This window comes from Dipodomys merriami, unplaced genomic scaffold (assembly GCF_024711535.1).
Source record: "Dipodomys merriami isolate MVZ:Mamm:240054 unplaced genomic scaffold, mDipMer1.0.p SCAF_3, whole genome shotgun sequence".
In the NCBI taxonomy this organism is placed as follows: Eukaryota; Metazoa; Chordata; class Mammalia; order Rodentia; family Heteromyidae; genus Dipodomys; species Dipodomys merriami.
Window position 1 is genome coordinate 39769087 of NW_027204492.1, and position 24086 is coordinate 39793172.

General features: G+C 33.7%; 1 protein-coding gene and 1 long non-coding RNA gene across 2 annotated transcripts in view; one reads left to right on the forward strand and one right to left on the reverse strand.

Moving 5' to 3' along the window:
* LOC138840153 (uncharacterized) overlaps positions 1-24086 on the forward strand; it is a 76359-nt gene that overhangs the window by 30418 nt on the left and 21855 nt on the right. Inside the window, exon 2 of the long non-coding RNA XR_011376045.1 lies at positions 7979-8029. This is a non-coding gene — a long non-coding RNA (uncharacterized lncRNA). The remainder of the gene's footprint in view (positions 1-7978; positions 8030-24086) is intronic.
* Nrk (Nik related kinase) overlaps positions 1-24086 on the reverse strand; it is a 128157-nt gene that overhangs the window by 7133 nt on the left and 96938 nt on the right. The window contains exons 20-26 of the mRNA XM_070039989.1: positions 23407-23562; positions 21214-21357; positions 17548-17706; positions 14711-14811; positions 12056-12205; positions 7910-8045; positions 2540-2679 (exon numbers count right to left, since the gene is read on the reverse strand). Of these exons, the coding sequence (XP_069896090.1) occupies positions 2540-2679; positions 7910-8045; positions 12056-12205; positions 14711-14811; positions 17548-17706; positions 21214-21357; positions 23407-23562 (986 nt within the window). The remainder of the gene's footprint in view (positions 1-2539; positions 2680-7909; positions 8046-12055; positions 12206-14710; positions 14812-17547; positions 17707-21213; positions 21358-23406; positions 23563-24086) is intronic.

Sequence of the window (24086 nt, forward strand, 5' to 3'; positions counted from 1 at the left end):
GGAAAAACAAATCGTTGAAATAGGGATACAGGTGGACCCATTGCAACAATGAGATGTACAAGTCATTATGTCGAAAACGAACTTTACAACTTTGGGCTGGGGGGGGGCGGTTTGGGTGGAGGTCAGGGGGAGGATGGGAAGGGATGGGAAGGGGAAACAAAGGAGGAGGCTACAATGCTTGATAAGAAATGTACTCATTATCTTGCCCATGTAATTGTAACCCCTGTGTATAGTATTTTCACAATTAAAAAAAGAAATAAAAAATAAAATTAATCTACTGCATGATTGACTCTATTCTGGGAACTCTACTTATTATATAACCAAAGGAAACAAAATCAGCATATCAAAAAGATACCTACATAAACATGGTTAATGCAGCCTGATCCACAACAACTTTGGAATCGTCCAAGGTAGCCATCTACTGATAAATGTATAAAAATATGGTACATACAAATAATGGCAAAAAGATTAATAATGAAGTCATGCCATGTATGGCAACATGATGGAACCAGATAATATGTTGTTTGTAAGCCAAATATAAAAAGAAAAATACTACATTTTTTGTTATGTGTAGAAGCTAAAAATACTTGATCTGAATGTAGAATAGTGATGGCTAGAGATAGAAAGCATGTAGGAGGAGAGGATAAATGGAAGTTGAACACAGAGTGCAAATTGTATGCATGTGTTCAAATATCACACTGAATTCCATTAATATGTGCAATTCATACAAGTCAATTAAAATCATAAAACATCTTAAAGGAAGGTTCATTAAAGCATTTTTATTTTAAATTATCACTTTAATAAAAAAATCTAAAAGTTACTATGGAGCCAGGTCCTGGTGACTTACTCCTATAATCAGAGCTATTCAGGAGACTGATCACTAAGCATCACAGTAGTAAAGTGGGTAGCAAAGTACTTGAGACTCTATATTAGTAAGCAACATCCCAGACTTGAACGGTGGCTTAAGGGGTAGAGCTTAAGGGGTAGGGTAAGAAAATGTGGTATACACACACACACACACACACACACACACACACACACACACACACACACACACACACACACACACACACACTAGAATTCTATGCTTCCATCATAAAGAATGACATTGCCTCATTTATTAGGATATGGAAAGACTCGGAAGAAATTATATTAAGAGAAGTAAGCCAGGCTCAAAGAAACATAGGTCCCTTGGTTTCCCTTATCTTCAATAACTAGTATATGTCTAGGACAAGCAGAAAAGTTCAAAAGCTATGTACATATGACCATATAAGATGATGCGAAGCACAGTGACTCCCAAGATAGGGACATGAGTTTTTTTTATCTTTGTTACTGTTGTTTTAAACATATTTATAATGTACTATGCGATTTTTTTGTTCTCTTTAAGTTACTTATAATGTACTATGTGATTTTTTTGCTTCTTCTATATTTTCTCCCCCCATGCTATAACCCGTTTTTTACTTTATTTGATTCTGCTGCCCTGCATCTTGTATATACATTTTTCTAATTTGGGGAGGGGAAGGGAAATAACAAAATGCTGAAATAAAGATACAGGTTGAGCTATTGTAACAATGAGATGTATGAGACATTATGCTGAAAATGAACTTTACAACTTTGGGGGGCTGAGGAGGAGTTGGGTAGGGAGGGAAGGGATGTTAGGGGAAAAACAAAGGAGGGGTTAACAATGCTCAATAGAAAATGTGCTCATTACCTTACTCAAGTAACTGTAACCCCTCTGTACAGTATCTTTAGAATAAAATATATTAAAAATAATTAGTATATGTCTAGGACAAGCAGAAAAGGTCAAAATCTATGTATATATGACCACATAAGGTGATGATAAGCGAAATGAACCCAAGATAGGGACACAAGAGGTTTTATCTTTGTTGCTGTTGTTTTTTAATGTACTTATAATATACTATTTGAGTTTTTGTTTCTTTTGTATGTTCTCCCCCCATGGTATAACTCCTGTTTTCAGTGTATTTGATTCCAGTGCCCTGCATCTTGTATGTACATTTTTCTAATTTGGGGAGGGGAAGGAAAGTAACAGGATGCTGAAATAGAGATGGGGGTTGACTCATTGTGGCAATGGGATGTACAGGACACTATGTTGTAAACGAACTTTATAACTTTGTGGGGGGGAAGGGAGGAGTTGGGGAGGTGAGGCAGGAAGGGATAGTAGGGGAAAAACAAAGGAGGAGGTAACAATACTCGATAGGAAATGTATGCATTACCTTACGCATATAACTGTAACCCCTCTGTACAGTATCTTTACAATAAAAATACATATTAAAAAACAAAAGAAAAAAGACATAATTAGAGAGTATAACATTTTTGCTAATGAGATTGTTTTGGAAAAAATTGTCATTTACCAAAACAGTATTTTAATAAAAAAGGAATATTGTTTTAATTAATTTTATGCTATTTTGAAAAATATATAACTTATACATTTATGGCCAGAAGGTAGAGGACATACATTGCTTTAGTTAATTCACATGGTTGACTAATTTTTGCTCTAATTTAATGGTGTAAATTATACCTTGTCACCTCGGGTACAGAGAAATCTCAGATTCTTGATTGCCCTGCGCTTCAGCTCATTTTCCAGAACTCTTGATTGCAAAGAGCGCACTTCAATGGCCTTCTGGCCCCATCCAGTGGTTCTCTGTGTACACTCAAAAGCTTCAATACAAAAGAAAAAATAAACTCAGAACAACATAAAGTCTTGCCAGCAGTAACAAAAGCAAAACCACACTCAAGGTTTGATTATTAAAGGTTTGTAGTTTTCTCCTATTCAGTAATCAATCATTTAGTCATTTCTCCATTCTGGAGTGTCTTCATATAAGCTGCCTGAAGGCACCTTTGTATCCAACATTGAATCGCTAGATGTCTCTTAATTCTTCTATTTATATTTGCTAAGAACACAAATAAAGTCTATATTCATTCTACTATGTTTTTAGACATTAAGATTTATCCACAGCTATTCTTTATTTTATTGGTATGGCAGCATGTGACCTTACATTCAAATAGCAGGTCTTTTTTTTTTTTGTCGGTCCTGGGGCTTGAACTCTGGGCTTGGGAGCTGTCCCTGTGCTCTTCAGCTCAAGGCAAGAGCTCTACCGCATCAGCTACAATGCTACTTCCAATAGGAGGACTTAATAACCTATTGTATTTGTGCTCATGTTACCTACATGGAAGCCTGCCTCTTAAAAATTAAAATGTACAAAAGGACTTGTTCAAATAATGACTTTAGTAACCTGAATGCAATTAAATAAATTACTATGTTATAATTAGAACTAAAGCTAATTTGCTCCTGTTAAGGATCCTGTTCAGAGAAATTTTATTAAGATCTTAAATTTGAGGCCTGTTTTATAACATTTTGTGACAATACAGATCATGAAAAACTTTTTAGAGCACAAAAACCTAATTATGTGAATTGCTATATAGGAAGCTAATGTAATATATTTTCTGTCACAGGGAGCCATGTTAACATTAATGTTTAACTTTCAAGTTACAGTTCTTTGTGCGTTTTATGGGAAAGAAAATACCTATAAGTAAATGAAACTCCCAACATTTAAAATAATATAAAGATTGCAATTCATGTTATAATCTAGAAAATTTAAAAACAAAATAGTTTTATTCTATATTATCAAAATATATCATCAAAATCAGAATTCATTAATCTAATTTTCCATTTTCTATTTTGAACAGAATAAACTTTGTGTGGATATATTTCCCATCTAAGTCCTTGAAAATTTTCATGATCTTTAAATTACTTGGATGCCTTTGTTCAAATCAAAATTTACCTGGCATTCAAATACATGTGTTTGTGTATATAAAATATACATTGAAGGACTCATGAAGGAATTATTTAACTTTTTTCAGGTAAAAACTCTATCCCTTTAGCCCTGAATTTTTAAACTTCTATGAAAGTCACTTTCATAGGCATACTCTAAGCAATGGAACCCTCAAAAAATTATGAAGCGTTTATTCTGCCCTGTTCCCTTTCCTATTAAAAATCAAATGACTTATGTGTATGAAATTAACATTAAAATGTTACATGAAAATTATATTTTGACTTGCAAAAATGTCCATTCTGAAAGAAATGAATAAGTCCAGTTCAGACCAGAATTAAAAATACCCAAGATTATAATGGAAATAAAGAGAATCAGTAGCCCAACTGAAAGGAACAACTAATAGGCTGTTAATATAGATTTGAATTCTTTCACCAAAATGAGCACTTTATCAGAAATAGTATTTTTGGCCTGGTGTGTGCTACTACATACTTAAAATCCCAGCACTTGATAGGCTGAGGCAGGAGGACCATGAATTCACGGCCAGCATGGACTATAGAGCAATATCCTGCCATGAAAAAAAGTATTTTTACACAGAGTAATATATTTTACACATTGATTAGCATCATCTTATATGGTCATATGCACATAGCTATTGAACTGCTGTGATCCTGTACTAGGACTCTCCTAGACATATACTAATTATTACAAATGAGGTAAACCATGGAACCTATGTTTCTTTGGGTCTGGCTTACTTCGCTTAATATGATTTTTTCCCCAAGTCTTTCCATTTCCTTAAAAATGGAGCAATGGCATTCTTTCTGATGGAAGCATAGAATTCCATTGTGTGTATATACCACATTTTCTTGATCCATTTATCTACTGAGGGGCATCTGGGATGGTTCTGTATCTTAGCTATGGTAAATAATGCTGCAATGAACATAGTTATGCTGGTGGCTTTAGTGTGGCCTTGTATTTATTTGGGTAAATGCCCAGGAGCAGGATTGCTGGATCATGGGGTATTTCTATGTTTAGTCTTTTGAGGAACCTCTATACTGCTTTCCAGAGTGGCTGAACCAGTTTACATTTGCAACAGTGTAGCAGCATTCCCTTTTGACCATAGCCCCACCAGCATCTACTATTATTTCTTTTCTTGATAATGCCATTCTAACTGGGGTGAGATGGAATCTCAATGACCCTATAAAATGATGCTAATTGAAATGAACTCCAAGATATGGAACCAAGAAAATTTTCTTTGTTGTTGTTGTTTTTAATGTACTGTGAGAAGTTATTTCTTTTTTCCTTCATTTCCCCCCCCCCTTTGTTTTAGCTCCTGTTGTCACTCTTCTTGACTTTGGTACCTTGTGTCTTATATATATATATATTTATCTGATTTGGGGAAGGGAAGGGAAACACTACAACAAAAGGGTGAGACAAAAGACAAAGGGTGAACCAATGCAACAGCGATACTCATGAACACTATGTTGGAAATGAACTTTACAACTTGGCAGGGGAGGAGTCGGGGGCGGGGAGGGGAGGAGGGAAAATGGGAGCCAAAAACAAGGGAGAGGGTAACAATGTTCAACAAGAAATGTACTCTTTACCTTATGTATATAACTGTAACTACTTTTGACATCACCTTTATAATAAATAAAAGTAAAAAATAATTTACTCAGAATAAAACTTTGTATACCTAATGTATAGGCAATTTAGCAAATCCAAGTGTCCAATTCATATAGTCACACAGTCTCTCCTTTAATCCTGTAGCATCTGCCACTAATCATTGATCTAACATGGTAACCTGCTTGCTGAAATAAGATTCTGTGTTTTGGAAGTGTGATTACTTGGTAGAACTTTCTGTGATTATTAAGTCTCTATGCTCCTGAGAATGCAGAGTGATAATTTATTACTGAAAGTGTTTATCATACAGTTCATGGAAATGTAAAATTTATATTAGAGAAATCTATATCTGGGCTGGATTTAAATAACAAAGCAGCTATAGCTAGAGAGCAAATTAAGAATATAGATTTCCTTAACATCAGTGTTAAATTGTAGTATAATCTTTCAAACTATCATATATATACATATAACTTAATGTGCTCAAAGGACATTGTATACACACCTGAAAAAGTCATAATTAAACCCATTAAAATTTTTTGCAATGAAGCTAAGAATTGGTGGATTTGGGGAAGAGGTATTAGATATAGTAATATAGAAGGTGAATATGATCAAAACACTTTATGGGCATGTATGGAAATATTACAGTGAAACCCCTCACTTTGCATAATTAACATATGCTAATAAAATGATCCTAAAATATATCATTTATATGTGTTGTTATAATTTACTTACTTCTGAATGTCTTTCAAATTCTGCCAACTTTAAATAATGTTTTGTTCTAGGATAAAAATAGGTTAGAAATTGTCTTGTATAAAAGGAAGGGCTCTAGAATATTTCTCGAGATCCTTTTTGATTCCTGTACTTGTCTAGGGAAATAAACATAGGGATTTGAACTGAATTTCCTTATTTCCATTTCTGATGAACATACTGATCAACAAAGTACCTTTGTAAAGATATTAGCAAGCTTTGTTATTTCTATTTTTTAGTAATATTTAATTTTATTGTGAAGGTGATGTACAGAGTGGTTACAGTTACACAAATAAAGTAATGAGTACCCTTATTGTCAGTTTGCCCTCTCCCTCATTTTCTCCCACTTTCCCTCACCTCCAACTTCCTCACTCCACAAGTTGTAAAGTTCATTTCTAACATATTGTCTTGTGAGTATTGCTGTTGCATTAGTTCATCCTTTGTCCTTTGTCTCACCATTTTGTGATTCTCCTTTCCTTCCCCCAAATCAGATAAACGTATATGCAAGATACAGGATATTTTCTTTTGCCTTAGATCTGTCAACTTTATCAAAAGCATTTATCTTCTGTCACTTAAAATGTTTTAAATCCTGAGAAGGTTCTTACCTGTTTGAAAAAATTGGGGCAGATTTTCAGGACACAGGTTTTCCTCAGCCCTGACTACATATGCAAACATAAAGGCTTCTGTGATAGAATGCAAATTGCTATTATCCCACAGAAAAAGTTACCATTAAAAATAATTTCTCTCAAAGTGGTCCTTAAAGTGATGGGGGGTGACAGGTCAATTTTAGTCACTTTATAGAGATTTCTAATGTTTCTGGCTTCTCCTACATTTCTCTATCCATCTTTGTCTCTCTCTTGCTATATACACCCTCCACCCTCCAGCTGCAGATATATGTTTGCCCTTTATTTGCTCCTTTATATTCCTCTTCCTTTCAGAAATAGTTATCTTCCACCATATCATCTTGCCTTCTTTAGTATTTTTACTTTTCATATGCATGCTGTTTAATATGCATACCCCATCTTGAATTGCCCCTGTTGTCACCAAGCCTCAGAAGTAAACAAGAATATCAAATTATTTGAATCTACCAGTTCAGTAGTCAAACATTATCTAGAAAGAAAAATATGTCCTGGTCTGATGAAGATGAAAAGGAAGTTTTCTTTATGATGCCTTTGGGTTTGTATCTGACAGACATTCTAGCAAGTCATACATATCATTTTTTTCTGAATGTTTTGATTTTTCACAGGAATAGCATTCATTAAGCAGAACAGCATTGACTGTAGGGAACAAATATGTTTTGCTCTTCTTTTTATGACTCTCTGACAGTCTCCTAAGATAAAGGTAAGTCACCACAATCAGTGTAATGGAAAGAAGCAAGTTCAACATCAGTGTGAAGTCTGGAAGCAAAGAAAGTTGAAGAAAAATAATAGATTATGGAAATGAGTTTATTCCTATTTCAATTATTTGATTATTTCAGTGAACAACCATGATAACCAAAATATATGTCTCTTTGATTCTCTTGTGAATTTGCTAAGAACATAACAAACATTTGTTTTTCATTTTACTAAGGAGAATCAGTGTCCAGGATTCCAAATTAACCCTCTGTGCACTGAGAACATGAAATAATCTGGCAAATCTTTTCCTAGAACATACATACATGTATGCATGCATGCATACATACATACATACATACATGCATTTAACTTCCAAGCTTCACTGGCATTATCTTGAAGAGTAAAAAATATACATACCTGCAGAAGATGGTATATCTCTCCACACTTCAAGGACCTTCTTGAACAGTTCTTCATTTTCTTCCACAGAGAGAGATTCAGGATTGAAGGTGAGCATCACACCAATCCCCAAGCAATCAGGTAAAATGATGATATTCTGTGGTAGAATGATATCCATGGGCTGGTATTATGTTTCATAAAAACTTCTATGTCTAACATTTTGTCTCTACTCTTTTAATTGAAGCAGCTTAGTTGAGTAATAAAGACCAGAAGCAGGTTTAAAATGCAGGGAGGAAAGAAACTTCTAATTCTGAACTAAATAGCATAACATCTCATCCTTGAAAAAAGTTGCTTTCCTTATGTTCTAAAACAATTACCCTTGAAAATTAAATATTAATTCAATATTTAATATGATTTCATCTGAAAAAGTATAGATATATTTCAAACATAAGTGAATTCTTGAAATTCCAAAAAGTATATACATGGTAATGGAAGAAACATTACTTGTTAAAGATAAGAACTTAAGATTTATTTCAACAATTAATGAATAATTTAGCAATACACGTGTGAACCAAATAATACAAAGTTCTAGGGTATTAGTTAACTCATTAAAATAAAATAAAAGAAACCTAAAAATAGCTTGAGCTTGTAATGCTCACTAGGGAAAGCTTTATCCTGTCTTCATAGCTTGAATCATAATCCATCCCCTTTTTCTTACAAAAAGATGTTGAATTTTTCTTTAAAATACAGTCGGTACACACAGAGACATATTAGGTGATAAACCAGAAATACTAAGCAATGTCTAAGCATTTTTATATTTTATGATACATAAAGTGATGTGACAAAATTCCTTAAAGTACAGTTAGAGATACTGTCACACTAGCAATAATTCCCTGAGAAATGAACAACTGTGCTTCTGTAGTTTCTCCAAATTAACAAGTTACAGAGAGAAAAACAGTCAGAAACTATACTTGCCAAACCCACTGTACTCAGGCCAAGTGCTGCAGGCCATGTCTCAGCAACAACAATCCTTAAAACTAAAATGGGGATCCAGAGGCGAAAAGCAATTTTAATACGTTCCCTGGGCACTTGCATGAGCAACTGAATCAGAAAATTTCGAGATGAAGGAAGATAATAAAACAAATTGCAAGAAATAAACTTGTCTGAACAAAATCTGTTTGCAATAAAACTGGACTGTTGTAAGTCCAGACAGCCACTGGGGTTTCTTGCTTCTTAGATGATTCCTGAAATAATGAGATATTCTTTAGCACACATGTCTTCTTTGTAGCATTACAGCTTTTGTAATCTTGTAGTCTTGGAAAAATAAGAGTTTAGAACATTCTGTTTCACACACTATGTCATGCTCTTATATTAGGTCTTTTTTAATGGGTCAAGACACTGGGGTATCTAACTAAAAATAATTTTATATACATGATACCCTAATTAGGTCAGAAGATGCTTCTTTTAAAAGCTCATCTCTTGGGGCCAGGAAGTTGGCTCAGTGGTAGAGTGCTTGCCTCACATACATGAGGCCCTGGGTCCAATTCTTCAGCACCACATACATAGAAAAAGTTGGAAGTGGCACTGTGGCTCAGGTGGTAGAGCTCTAGCCTTGAGGTGAAGAGCTGAGGGACAGTGCCCAGGCCCAGAGTTCAGGCCCCACGACTGACAAAAACAAAAACAAAAACACACAGAAAAAACTCATCTCTCATTCTAACTTCCATAGTAATTAGCAGATGGTTTCAAAATGAAATAATTTTCCTCACTGTTTTAGCCAGGTCAAATACTGGGTTCTAACTTCTTCAGTGGCTATTCAAATAAATGTAAACTTGGACCTGTGTTGCAATTCAGTCTTTCCTGACATCTAAATTAAAGATATCTGATATGACTAAACAAATAGTAAGATGCAGAAGGCTATGGAAGACAATGCACGAGTATATATGCTAATAAAATGTTTTTTTAAAAAATTAGTCTGCGGTTTTGGTGAACAGGTTTAGTGATTCTATATCAAAACAGCATGAATTGTAGAGAATAAAAAGCAACCATTGGGTGATTAGCTAGTACTTTTCAGAATGACCCAGATAATTTTTAAAGATATTTTTGCTAATGTTCTGGCAATTGCTTTTTTTTGTATTTACTGATTTTTTTTCTTTTTTGGTGATTAGGGAATTCTTTTTTTTTTTAATTTTTTATTGTGAGAATACCATACAGAGGAGTTACAATTACATGGGCAAGATAACAAGTACATTTTTTTTGACAATTGCTTTTTATGTTTTAACTGATTATTGGAGAGATGATCGATTTTGAAAGAAAATTTGAAAACTAACATAGTTTGAAAGCATAGTCCAGCCTGGAATTGGTGGCTTACACCTATAATCATAGCTATTCAGGAGGCTGCAATCAGAACAATCACAGTTCAAAGCCAGACTAGGCATTAAAGTCCATAAGACTCCATCTCTACAGTAACTTAGGAAAACCTAGGCTAGCACTGTGACTGAAATTGTACAGTGATAGCAGAGTAAGCAAGGTATGCATGAGCCCCTTAGTTCTAACCATGAAGCAAAAGCACAATGGACACAGTGGGTCAAGTCTGTCATTCTAGCTACTTTGGGGGTGCAGAATGGAGGATCCTAGGGAAAAGAAGTTCACTGGATTCTATTTCAACCAATGGCTGCATACAATGGCATGTGTCTATCATTCACTGTGATAGCTCAAGTTGGACAATCCACAGCCTAGGACAGCCAGGATATAAAGAGACTATTTGGAAAGTATCTAATGTAGAATGGTAGGCAAATACACTGATAATAATCTACAATGAGTGAATGTATTAATAAATAAATAATAAGAAAGAAAATGAAAACAAGAAAAACTACCCAAAACAAATAAATAAAATAAACTCAATGTACATATATGAAATTGGCACTGGGAAACTAGAGAAGTTGTGGGGGATAGATGGGAGAGGGGAATAGTGGAAGGAGTGACACTGATTAAGATCCATTTACACATAAAAAACATATTCAATAGAAACTCCTTTGTAAAACTAAAGATAATAAAATGATTTTTAAAATATATTTAAAGGATTTTGAAAGATTTAAAAAAAAAAACAACCAATGCAAAAAGGGGCTAGAAGTGTGAGTATAATGGTAGAGCATCTGCCCAGCAAGTGGGAGGTCCTGACTTCAAACCCAGTGTATTAATGTGCTCCCATAAGTATATATAACTGTATATAAATATTTTTCTGGGAATTTTTACAGAATGGTAAGCTGCTAAAATTTTAATTGTCTAAAAACTGGGAATGGATAAAAGGTAAAAATTGTTGTTTCAGGCCTTCTTTCTAAATATAATGTTTAGGACAATCATCATTGTCACTATTAAATTCAAAGTGAATATTTACACTTCACATGTATATGGGATACTATGCTACGTTCAAGCTCATATATAATCTACAGCATTTCTAGAACTGTCCATATTTTATAGGCTGTGCCTTATTTGTAATATTTATAACCATTTAAGAGTTAAAAAGTGAGTTGTATTTGCATGCTGAATCCTTTTTTCAGAAAGATCAACTATAATTGATTGAATATCAATATTGTAAGATAATTACTTAGAATTTGTTATATACTACAGTTAAAATAATACACTAAAGAAGGCTATTCATAATAATGTTTCAATGCCACTATTTCATTAAAAATATCTCTGAATGTATTATGTCCAGCCAGACTAAAGCAAGGACTGCAAACTCATGCCTGCTGAGGTCAATTACTATAAATGCATAATTATGGATGGCTAGAGAATGGAGAAGATATAACTTCTATCTAATAATGGCAAGATAGTAATGTGGGCCTATGTTGTCAGGATCTCTTTGTTTATCAGTAAAAGTTCAAATTTGAAATGTAAACATCATTCATTTTATACAACCCCCATCAAAAAAACAAACCAAAACAATGAAACACTGTATGAGACAAAGACTATTTTATAGAATAGACTCAGCTCTCTGTACTATGAAACTATTGGTTATTTTTCTTTGTGCATAGCCCCTTTTCTGGCACTCTATTCTTACATTATCTCCACTGCAGTAAAGGAATTGCTAGTTATAATTTTCAACTAGTCAAGTTTTTGGAAGTCAGAAAAATTAATAGTATTATGTAATAATTTCTAGAATCTTACATTATTTGGCAAGGTCACGTCAGATATAACTTCTGATTCCGCATCAATGATATGATAACCATCTGCTGAGCTGAAGAAAATCTTCAATGTCTTCTCAGGACCAATTGTTAAGTCAACTGTCACTGGCTTATAACCAAGAGTTGGAAATACCTGAAAATATAAAATTAAAAAATAGCCAAAAGGCCAAGATGATATTCTGACTAAAATGAAAGTGTCTATATTCTTTTCCCAAATGTACAAGTTCATGAAATCCAGATGTATTGTTTCAGTGCCATATTGTATGTAAGGACCCATGTACAAAAACTTTTCTTAGGTCTATTACTACAACAAATATGCAATTATATTTAAGTTCTAAACATTGTTTGACTTCAAAGAGCACATTGCCAATGATCATAATTGCTTCATGTGGCTCTGGAAGGTATGGGCTTGCCTTGAGCTTTAGCAAATGGAGGAGCTCATCTGGTTTCTTAAACCTGTTCGCTGGATCAGCTGCTTTTATTTTTGCCAGTATTCGTATATAGGCTTCATAGGACATATAGTCTCCTTCGGAGTCTGCTGATTCATCAGTGCATACTTAGTAAGGAATGAAAAAGGCCAGACATGTTAACCTACCATAGACTGGGTAGACGCTAGGTTCCTATGCTTTCTACTCATGGTCATGATGGAGAACTGAGCCTCACAAGATTCACTATACTGTAGTCATTAGGTGAGATTCATGAACTAGGGTGAGGACTTGGACAAGAACTATGTATCAAGGTCGACAGACTGAACTTATCTCTTCATTTTTCAGTTCCATACCAGGTAGCCATAACCAATCAGCATACACCCAAGAAGAAACCCATACCCAAACACTGACAGCTGAGCCAGGGCCAAGTTTAGGAAAATCAGATCAGGGATATGATTTGTGTCCAGATAGACCCAGAGTGCTCTATTTATAAAGAGACATAGTTATTGTGCAAATATGCTTAAGAAATAGTCATAAGAATTAGACATGTTTACTTTTCAAAGGTAAGCTTTTTGGCTTACAAAATAGGTCATATACACAGATCCGACCTAGGATACAGAAGTATTTTATAAATATCTTTCTAGAGTCTATCTATATATGTCCCTATGAATGGTTTCCTATAATACATCCACAGACCAGCTAGATTAATATCATCTGGAACATTTGATAAAAACAGAGATTTCCAGGCCCAGTACAGAAACCATAATTCAGCCTGGGGTTCAATTTGAGATATAAATGATTTTACAAATAGTCCAGCTGATTCTGATGTTCATCCAAGGTTAAGAGCTATTTGACTTGATAGAGTGCTGCAGTTTCATTTATCAGACCTCACTACACAATAAGCATATTTAAGTGAAAATTAAGAATTATATATGTATGAAGTCCTTACTGCTCTCATATTACAGAGTATGAAAAAATATGCAACAGCTTGTTTGGGACATTTATATCTTAATTTAATATTTTCCTTATTTTTGAGATGTTGTAAAAAGGGTTTCAATTTCACATATCAATTAATGAGTACAGTGCATCTTGATCAATATACTCTTTCTTTTCTTTTCTTTTTTGCTTATGTGGTGCTGAGGAATCAAACCCAGGGCCTCAGGCATGCAAGGCAAGTGCTCTACCACTGAGCCACCTTCCCAGCCCTCAATATACTCTTTCTGTCAGGTCAATCCTCTGTCTATCACAACCCCATCCATCCTCTGAAGTTACCCAATTCCATTTTTATATATGTACACTGAATATTATAACTATATTCTTCCACATTTCCTCTCTCCATTTACCTGTTCCCCCATCCTCTCACAATAAATGTTTCAGCTTTTGGGACACTTTTAAATGGTTCCCTTCTGTGGCAGATCCACAGAATTTCAGTTATATCACAAAGAAGATGGAAAACCCCCAATAAGCTTAATCACCATTTCTCACAATATTTCAACAGGGGAATAAATTTGGAGTTTCAGCTTGGAAGAAATAGAGACCACCACTTTCGTCCCCACACCCAACTATAGTAACTGGAACACAGGTTTTCTCACGTTTCTTGTGGCTTCCAGTGGGGTTCTCTGTACCCTTTCCATATCTCTCCTTATCTTCCCTCGGCTCTCCACCCCCCACTAAGAGAGAACAAGGACTTTCTTAGTTTCAAGTCACTGGGGTCACACCAGACACCTGTGTTTGGACTTCTAGAAGAAAATGTCTTCATGTTGACTACAGGAAATGGGAGTGAGGAGTTTGTGGGAATGTCGTGTAAGGGGTGAATCAGGGATTTCCCTCACATTTCCCCTTGATGTAGTGCCTGTGGATTGTCTAAAAAATGGTTAAATGATCATTATTGATATGATATATCCAAATTACATTAATTGTAGAAAAATGGTATTTCTACTTTTACAATATAAAATACAGCTTTGCATACAATTTCTTCTTAAAAGAAAAATGGTGATAAATAGAGGGGTTGCAGTTACATAAGTAAGGTAATGAGTATATTTCTTTTTAAACAGTTATCTCCTCCCTAGTTAAAAAAAAAGAAATGTACTACTACTTGACTTATGTAATTCTAACCTCTCTGTATATCACCTTTTCAATAGCAATAATTAAATATCTAAATATAATTTAAAAAATAAAAATGGTATGATTCAAAAGAAAAGATCACTCACTTTAATAGCAGTGTTTTCATCAAAGGACTTTGGTGCCCATGCATAAAGGTGAATGGATGATTTCAGAGCAATTGCAATGTAGGTTGTTTCTTCATGTTGGACTACAATGATAAAATACAAAGAAATAACAATGATGCAAAATTAAAAACACAGTATTTATTAACTAAGAAAGTTTCTTAATTAAAATTTGATGACCTCGCCCCCTCCTCCCAAATGGTAATAAGATTGCTCTGTAGTTTTATGTGCTGTTTGTGTTAGCCTTTCAATAAAATTCAAATTGTACAAGGAAAACCTTATCACTAATGAAAGAAATTTAAAGAGCTAATTGGATACATTCTTGTAGTGTTAATACTGCAAAGGCTCAGAAAGAAAGAATTGTGACTTTGAGGCTAACTTGAATTATAAGAAAAATCCTGTCTCAAAAAAAATCAATGGGGATATAGCATGTACAAAGCTCTGGGTTTGATTCTGAGCAACACAGAAAAAAGTACAAACAAAAATCTCCCCAAAAGACAAAGGTAAATGGAAAATATATCTCTACAGATACAATGCAGTCTATTGAAATCCCAACTGCTTGGTTTGTTGGAACATAAAGCTATTCCTAAATTTCCATGGAATTATAATTTCTCAATAACCAAAACAAATTTGAAAGAAAGAGCTAAAGTTAGATGACTTGTACCTCCTGATTCCCAGTGTTATTTTTTATAAAAATACTATGGTATTGCTATACGCATAGACATACAAATCAGTCTCAAGACCATTCTCAAAAACAAGAACAAGAACAAGTCTTCAATTGATACTACTGGCACAGCTGGAAAGTCATGTGCAAAAGAAAAAATTAAAAACGAACTTTACAACTTTGGCGGGGTGGGGGTTGGTGGCGGTGAAGGTGTGGGGGTGTGGGGTGGGGGGTGGAGAGGGAAAGGGATGGTATGGTGAAACAAAGGAGGAGGCAACAATGCTTGATAAGAAATGTACTCACTATCTTACCCATGTAATTGTAACCTCTCTGTATGATATTTTCACAATAAAAAAAGACCCTTCTATCTCAGATCATATATAAAAATTAAGTCAAAATGGAACGAAGTTATAAACGTGAGTTAACACTGTAAAACTCTTAATAAACAGTGATAAACATTGATGATTTTGAATATGATAATAGATTCTCACATTTGACCCAAATATTATGAGACAAAAGATATAGATACATTAGCTTTCAAAGTAAAAATTTTCTGTTCATTAAAAGACATAATTGAAAGTGAAAAATACAATTTATTGACTAGAAGTATTTGTTTTATTTATTTATTTATTTTGTTGGTCGTGGGGCTTGATCTCTGGGCCTGGGTGATATCCCTGAGCTCTTCAGCTCCAGGAGAGCCATAGTGCACTTCTGATAGTTAATTGGAGATAAGAGTCTCATGGGCTTTCCTGCCTGGGCTGGCTTTGAATTGCAATCTTCAGATCTCAGCTTCCTGAGTAGGTAGGACTACAGGTGTGAGCCACCAGTGCCCAGTGACTAGAAGTATTTGTAAACCATAAATTTGGTAAGTTCAAAGTCCAGTAGACAATTTTTAAAAGGCTTATAACTCAACAAAAAGTAAAAATAGGCAAAGGTTTTAACAGTCATTCTCAAATGATGATATATAAATGACCAATAAACAAAGGAATACATAAATTAATAATCAGGTAATTATAAACTACAGTAAGTACCACGTTACACTCCCTAGGATACCTATAATATCTGCAGGTGTTTGGAAGGATGTAGAGAAAGTAGGGTACTCACATATGAATAGTAATGAAAAAGGGTATATTCAGTTGCAAAACAGTGTGTCAGTACTATTCAAGATAAAATAAAAATGAACACATATATACAAATATATAGAAAAATACTTGTTAATGAGACAAAGTTTTGGTTGCCCTTGAGTATTTTTGATGGATTAAATAAAGCTAGTTAGAAAAACTGGAGTTAACTAGTCCATGCCCTCATCAAGAGCACAGATTTTGAAGAAGACTAATTTTAGATCTCCATGAACTATACAAGGTAAATGTAAAACATATAATAATAAAATATATAATATAAAATAATATAACCTCCTAAATTAACACCTTGGAATATCATTCACCTCTAGGGATGTGAGATTTATATAATATGACCGGAGGAAAGTAGTAATATCTACATGTGAAGATAGCCTTGTATTATAGGAATTTATCTTATAATGGTACATATGTACAATTGCACATGTGGAAGTCTATCCTAAGAAAGTCACTTCTACACAGAACATAGTAGTCATAAAAGAATACCCTGTTACAATTTATATGACATGATTTGAGTTATTGCTATGAAAACTTTCTCTAATTACACATTAGTGATTTTATTCATTAATATTGGCAGTGGCATAAAAATAGATTATGGAAAAATTTTCTTTTTCATTTATTAAATTTCCTGGTCAGTATTAAGAGGAATTCTATTTTCTCTGCTTTAGCTACAGAATATCATATGATTCTCTCTAGGTTGTTGAAAATATCTCCAGAAACATTTATGTAATTGGGGCTATGTAGCAGTTTGGTTTAGCTTTTATATTTAAGTTAACTATGAGGAGAAGAAGGGTGACAATAAAAACCAAATTTAGCTTCCATAGCAACTTAACCAATATTTCTCTCATTAACAATCAAGATTGCAGCAGGAATAACCTGGAAGATTTATCAAATAAATTTACTCATCTTTGCATTTTAAGTTGTAAATTCTTTCCTTTCTCCAGTCATCTTTCCTAATTGTGTGGTTCATATGAAAAGAAACACACTTCATGTAGCTGTAGTAGAAATGAAATGGGACTTACGAACACTGAAGTGCTCACAGCCAGTCAGCTTGTCAATAGCTTTGCAAGCTTCCTCTGTCTTCAGCATTTCTTCTTGACGCCTTTTACTTTCTGGATCATTATGCAGAATCTTGTTCCGAAGCCAAGTCAAATGATATACCCGAAGTCTATTCTTACGGCCTAATATACAATAAAAGTATAGTATTTTGATTTTCTATTTTGTATTGTGGAAGAACAAAAAAGTAAGGGCATGATGCTCTTCTAGCCAAATGTTTTCATTAGAGTAAAAATCACTTTGTGAAAGTTACATTGGTTAAAGGTCTCTTCAGAGTTTAGAAATATGATAACACAGACTATCTTAGTTTTTCAATTGCAAGACAAAGTCAAAGTGTCTATGAGTGACCAATGTGGCTGTCTGAAGAGGATCTAAAACATATTACTTTATAAAAAATTAGGATTGCCACTAAGCAGGAAACATAAGTGTTATCCATTCACCTGTACATTGGGTTTTTACTAAGTTACAGCATCTCTGGGAAACAGACACCAGACAGCTGTACCTGGTCATAGTATATAAGAGAAATATCTGAATAAAACTGTTTAGGAATTTAGTAACAGTAAGATGGATCTCTTTGTGTTATGTCTTTCCATAATATAATATAATCTGTTTTAATATGTTTCATCAACCCAGAATATTTTTATGTTTATTTTGAATGATTTTGATGGGTAGATAATATATAAATGTATTAAGGTACAATATGATATTTTGATTCATGTATATATTGGTAGATAAATCCAAGTTAATTAGCATATACATTCCTTAAACTTTCCTTATTCACATATTTAGGGTGGATATGCATTGTTAATTAAATTTGTCCTGCTATGTCATAAAACACTAAAATTAATTCATCCTATCTGATTATAACATTGTACCCATTACTTGCCCTCTTTTTTGGCCCCTCCTCCTACCCAATTCAGGCTCTGGCAAGTACCATGCCATTAACTTTTTAGATTCCACTTATTAATGAGATCATATTTTGAATTTCCTAATTGTCAGTCCCATCATATTGTTGTAATTCATTCAAAAATCATTGTAGTCATGAACTGCTTTGTTAAATGGCCCCTCCTTTCTATAACTACTTAAAGATAAAAGAGAACAGGTTATTAAAACATATTTTGGAGAGGGTAACAATACTCAATAGGAAATGTACTCATTACCTTACTCATGTAACTGTAACCCGTGTACAGTATCTTTACAAAAAATATATATTACAAAAAGTAAAAATAAATAAAAACATATTTTCCTTCCTTAAATAATGACCTTATATTAATTTTTCTTAGCCATCTTTAGGATTTATTATAATATTTCTGATCTCAAAAACTGGATTTTTAAATTATTTTATTAATCTTTTCTTTGTGCTGGTCCTGGGGCTTGAACTTAAGATCTGGGCACTGTCCTTGAGCTTTGAGCCAATGTTTCACTTCCAGATTTTTGTAGTTAATTGGAGACAGGAGTCTCACAGACTTTCTTGCCCAAACTATCTTTGAACCATAATCCACAGATATCAGACTTCTGGTGTGAGCCATAAGGCCTGGGCATTATTAATCTTTAGTATACTTTTAAAGGACTCTTTTGAAGCAGTATTAGGATTAAGAGATCTATTTTTATGGCCATTTTACTTCCTTTTGTTGTTTTTGGGGTTGAGCTCACGGCCTTTTGCTTTCTCGGAAGACATTCTACCACTTGAGCCACAACTCCAGGTCTCTAATGTATTTTGCTACTGAGGATTGAACCCAGAAATTTTTATGTGCTTAGGCAAGTGGTCTACTAGTTGAGCTGTGTTATTTTTAAATGGCAAAACTATTATGTATCTTCCTATACTGACATTTTAGTGTTATTTCATGTAAAAGTAATTTATATTCGAGAGAAACTAAAGAATTTAAAAAGGACACAATTAGACTAGGGCAAATTGGATAAAAAGTTAAGAAATCTGTTGTCTTGATTATTTTTAAAACACTAAACATTGCTTAAATTGCATCTTTAGACCTGAAATAATTATTAAGTGAATGAGGATGAAACATAGGCAAAATAATACAGAGTCTGAATATTCCTATAAAGTATTTTCTCTTATAATTGAAGCTTAAAAGTAGTCTTGAACTCCCATTCCTTTCATGGGGAACATGTTTCTCTCTTCAATTTCTCTCTACATTCATCCTGCAGTACTAAAATAAAACTTGCTAAAACTTGCAAACAAAAACCAACACAAAATATCTTATAGCTAAACAAATTTAAGAATATAAATAACCCATATACAACATGATAATATTTACACTTTGCATACAAATACATATGTATTATATATACATATGTATTTGTACATATACATATATATGAACATATATAACTGTGGTTAGCATAACTTAATCTGTTCCCAACTTCTTTTCACTTTTTTTTACTTTTATGGCAGTACTGGCTAGGCAAGTGCTCTACCACTTGAGCCACATTCACAGTTCTTTTTGCTATAGCTATTTTTCAGATAGGATCTCACATTTTTGCTCAGAGCTGTCCTTGGATTGCTATCCATGTACTTATGCTTTCTGCATAGCTGGGATTACAGGCATGAGCCACTATGCCCCACTAAATTTTTAGTTTTTCAAAGGCCACTTATCTTTGGTCTATATTCAGCATTGCAATGAAGGAAACCCTGTTTAAGGTAACATTTAAGGTAACATGGTTGATAGAGAAGTATCAAAGTCCAGGTAGAATGTAGAAATAAGTCAAGGCCAGGAATGAGTTAGATGGAACTGTGTATATGATCAGGAATGGCTTACACTGTTTCAGAGCTCAAGATATTGAAACTATGGAGTGAGAAAGAGACAATCAATCAAAGATTACAAAAAAGCAAGAAATACCAAATCCAAAGTAACCTAACCAAAGACATAAACCCTACTTCTGACCCTATCTGCTCTCTGCTGTGCCTCTGGCTGGTTAACTACCCTCTGTCTTCACCTAGCATGTCAATTAACCTTTGATTTTTCCTATTATCCTGTCTTGGTAAATTCTTTTACTAGCCTGTGACCTACAAATAGCCACAATAAACAATGCTAATGCTTTTCTGATACCATATCTTGTTTCATAATCACAATCACTATATCATCTACTTTCTCACAAAAGTTCAGGCTTTGACATATTAAACGAGAAATATAACGATGGTGTGGGAAAAGTATAGAGGACTTTAAGGGATCCATTCTTGTAATTAACTTGTAGGTTCTTGTAATAAGGCTGTGCAAGAGACAAGTCTCTTTTCACACAATTATTTGTCCACTTTTTCTATTTTTTATTATACCTAAAAACATCACTAGGGAAGCAGATGGTAGGTGTTGGTGAGATTCTTTGTGAGTAAGTGATGAGAATAAGAGATGTGGATTTGTAGGTTACTCAGAAAGAAACCTTTAAGTATATAAATAGCGTGGTTTTTCTTATCACCAACCTATGCAAAGTGCATTACAATGAAGTGAAGTTAGGTTAAACTGTAAATAGGTAAGAAAATACCAGGAGAGTCTGGTGACCCAATTAAAGGTTATATTTATATGCTTTTTGGAACACTTTTACTGGAAAAAGTTTTTAACCCAGTTTGCAGTCTAATTAATCTACAAAGCTATTCAGTTATTTTTAGCTTTTAAACAAACCAGAGATGGTAATCAGCAAGTTGAGTGGCTCTACAACTTGAATCTGGCGGAAGGGTCTTCGCTTTATAAGTTTAGTAATATCTGCTTTTCCACTTCTGTCCATCAGATACAGATTAGAGCGAGTCCCCAGCAGCAAATTGACTCCTGTTTAGATATAAAATAGAAAAGTACAATTTTATCTCAGATTATTTTTATTAACAAATACTAATTCAATTAATGGGATTCATGTGACATTCTCTTATAAATAGATAGATAGATAGATAGATAGATATAATGTATTTTGATATTCACCCCATCATCTCTTATCCTCTACTTTTCCTCACCCCCAAATCCCGTCCTCTTTCAAAGAACCACTTGTTTTTCCAAAAAACTTCTTCTACTTTCAAGCCTTTTAAACATACAGAATCTGCATGTGAGGGAAAACTTAACATATGTCTAAGTCTAGCTTATTTCAATCTGTAGTTCTATCCATTTTATTGTAAATGACGTGATTTCATTCTTCTTTATGGCTAAATCATTTTGCATTGTGTATATATTACACATTTTCTTCATCTATTCTTGTGTTGATTTTTTATGTGTTTATATTACTATCTTTTCTATTGAACTATGCTAGTATATGTAAAGGTAACTTACCATTTTAGGATAGTATTGAACCTCACATAGTGTAACTATGTTCTTTCTACTAATAGGACAAAGTTCATTCACATGCATGAAAAAATAGATAAAAATGCTTTTAAGCAATGGTCTCTTACTGTTCAGTGTGCCATCTCACAGACAGAGTTTTGTATAACTCTTAGCACCGCTTATAGTTGTCCCCAAATTTTTCTTTTTGTCAGTCGTGGGGGCTGAACTCTTGGCCTGGGCTCTGTCCCTCAGGTGTTCAGTTCAAGGCTAGCGCCCTACCACTTGAGCCACAGTGCCACTTCCTGCTTTTTTCTGCTTATGTGGTGGTGAGGAATCGAACCCAGGGCCTCATGCATGCAAGGCAAACACTCTAACACTGAGTCATCTTCCCAGTCCCAGTAGTCCCAAGTTTTAAAGAAGTTATTCACTTTTGGAAACTACTTTTCTATATTCTAGTATAGTGAATACAAGGAGTTCAATTCACTTCATTCAACCCACTTCTCATTTAATTAAGACTAAAGGTTTTATTACTTTTTGAATCTTTATATGGAAATAATTATTTCTATTGTCTTTAAATAGTTGTACAAGGGAGTTGCTATTCAATAAAGCAGTTTATAATATTATAAATTTTATTATTATAATGATCAGTGTCACCCTTTTCATTATTCTCCCCCATAATTTTTAAAATTGGTAGCTGTATGTTCATGGAGATTTAAAAAGTTTTACATTATGCTCCATCTTTTGCCAGGTATTAATAGTCAAGGCACATTTAGAAACTTCATCTTCATCTCATGGGGAAATCAAAAGAAGGCCAAGACACTATAGTTCGCTATTTCTATAATCTTTTATTTTTCAAAATATAAAATAAATGTTATGAGTTGCTATACATAAACTATATTCCTGCATAAGATACTAGACTGAAAGGTCCATTCTTTCTTGCCTGGTACACTCATTTATCAAAGTTTTTCTAAGTTGTTCAGTCCATATAATTATGTTTGTTATCCAGGTCTACTTTTAATTTAAAACCTTGTCTTATCTTCAATATTATGTTAAGTAAAAACTACAAGCTTGCAAGTGGGATTTTGGCATTTACTTTACATTTCTCCCATCCTTGCTTTCAGTTATTTTGTTTCCTTTATGATGCAATCTGGCTGAAGAAAGCCATTCTCAAAACTATCAATATTGTCAGAATCCTTCTGAAACAATGGATTGAAAAGTTGGGCAAACGTAAGACATTTTATGAGGAATTTTCTCTAATTCTTCATGAATGTTCAAATACAAGATCTTGCAGAAAACTTTCTTTTAATTCCTCATTAGGAATCACAATTAAACTAGAACAGAGTAAGCTTAGATTTCAGATAGCTCAGACCAATTTTAAAATTTAGCCATGTTAATTCAGGTTATAATGAAAAAAGAATGAAAAGATGGGTGTTATCAAAGATTAGTTCTGATTTTTTAAAATTATTTAAATTTTATTGTCAAGGTGATGTATAGAGGGGTTACAGTTATATAAGGTAGTGAGCACATTCCTTGTCACAGTTCTGATTTTTTTAAATTACATAAACTCACCCCATAAAGAACCACAGCAGATTTCAGAAGTAAATTCCTTTTCATACATGTGGATAAGTGGTTTTTTAGATGGAGGAGAGACATAGAATGGGTTAACATTGACTTCAGAGGGTAGCATAGGTAATTTCTCAGGTACTTCAACAAATCCAGCATATACTGTGAAGGAGAAGATATTGAAAGAAAGTTACTAGTCTATACCCCAAACTTGCTTCATTATTTCAATAGATGAGACATAACCTAGAAGTTTTTGTCCTTTTATTGCATATTATTTTGTACTGGAAGTATCATTTTAGTAATTCTTAAATCATCAGACAATATAAATCATGATGTCAAAATATATTGCTGAATATTAATTCCTTTGTATGGGTACTAGGGCTTAAGAGCAAGGTCTTGAGCTCTGGCTTACTGTTTTTGTTCAAGGCAGGTACTCCACCACTTGAGTTAGGACTCTCCTAGCTTTTTATTGGTTAATTGGAGGTCAAAGTCTCTGGGATTCTCTTGTGGGTTAGCTCAGAAACTGTATCTTCAATTCTCACCTACTGAGTAGCTAGGATTACTAGTGTGAGCCTCCAGACACAGTTATGAATACATATTTTTGATATTTGGTAATTGGGTTTTTTGTAAATTATTTGATTTTTTTGATCTATATACTCAAAATCTTTTTTTTATTGTCAAGGTGA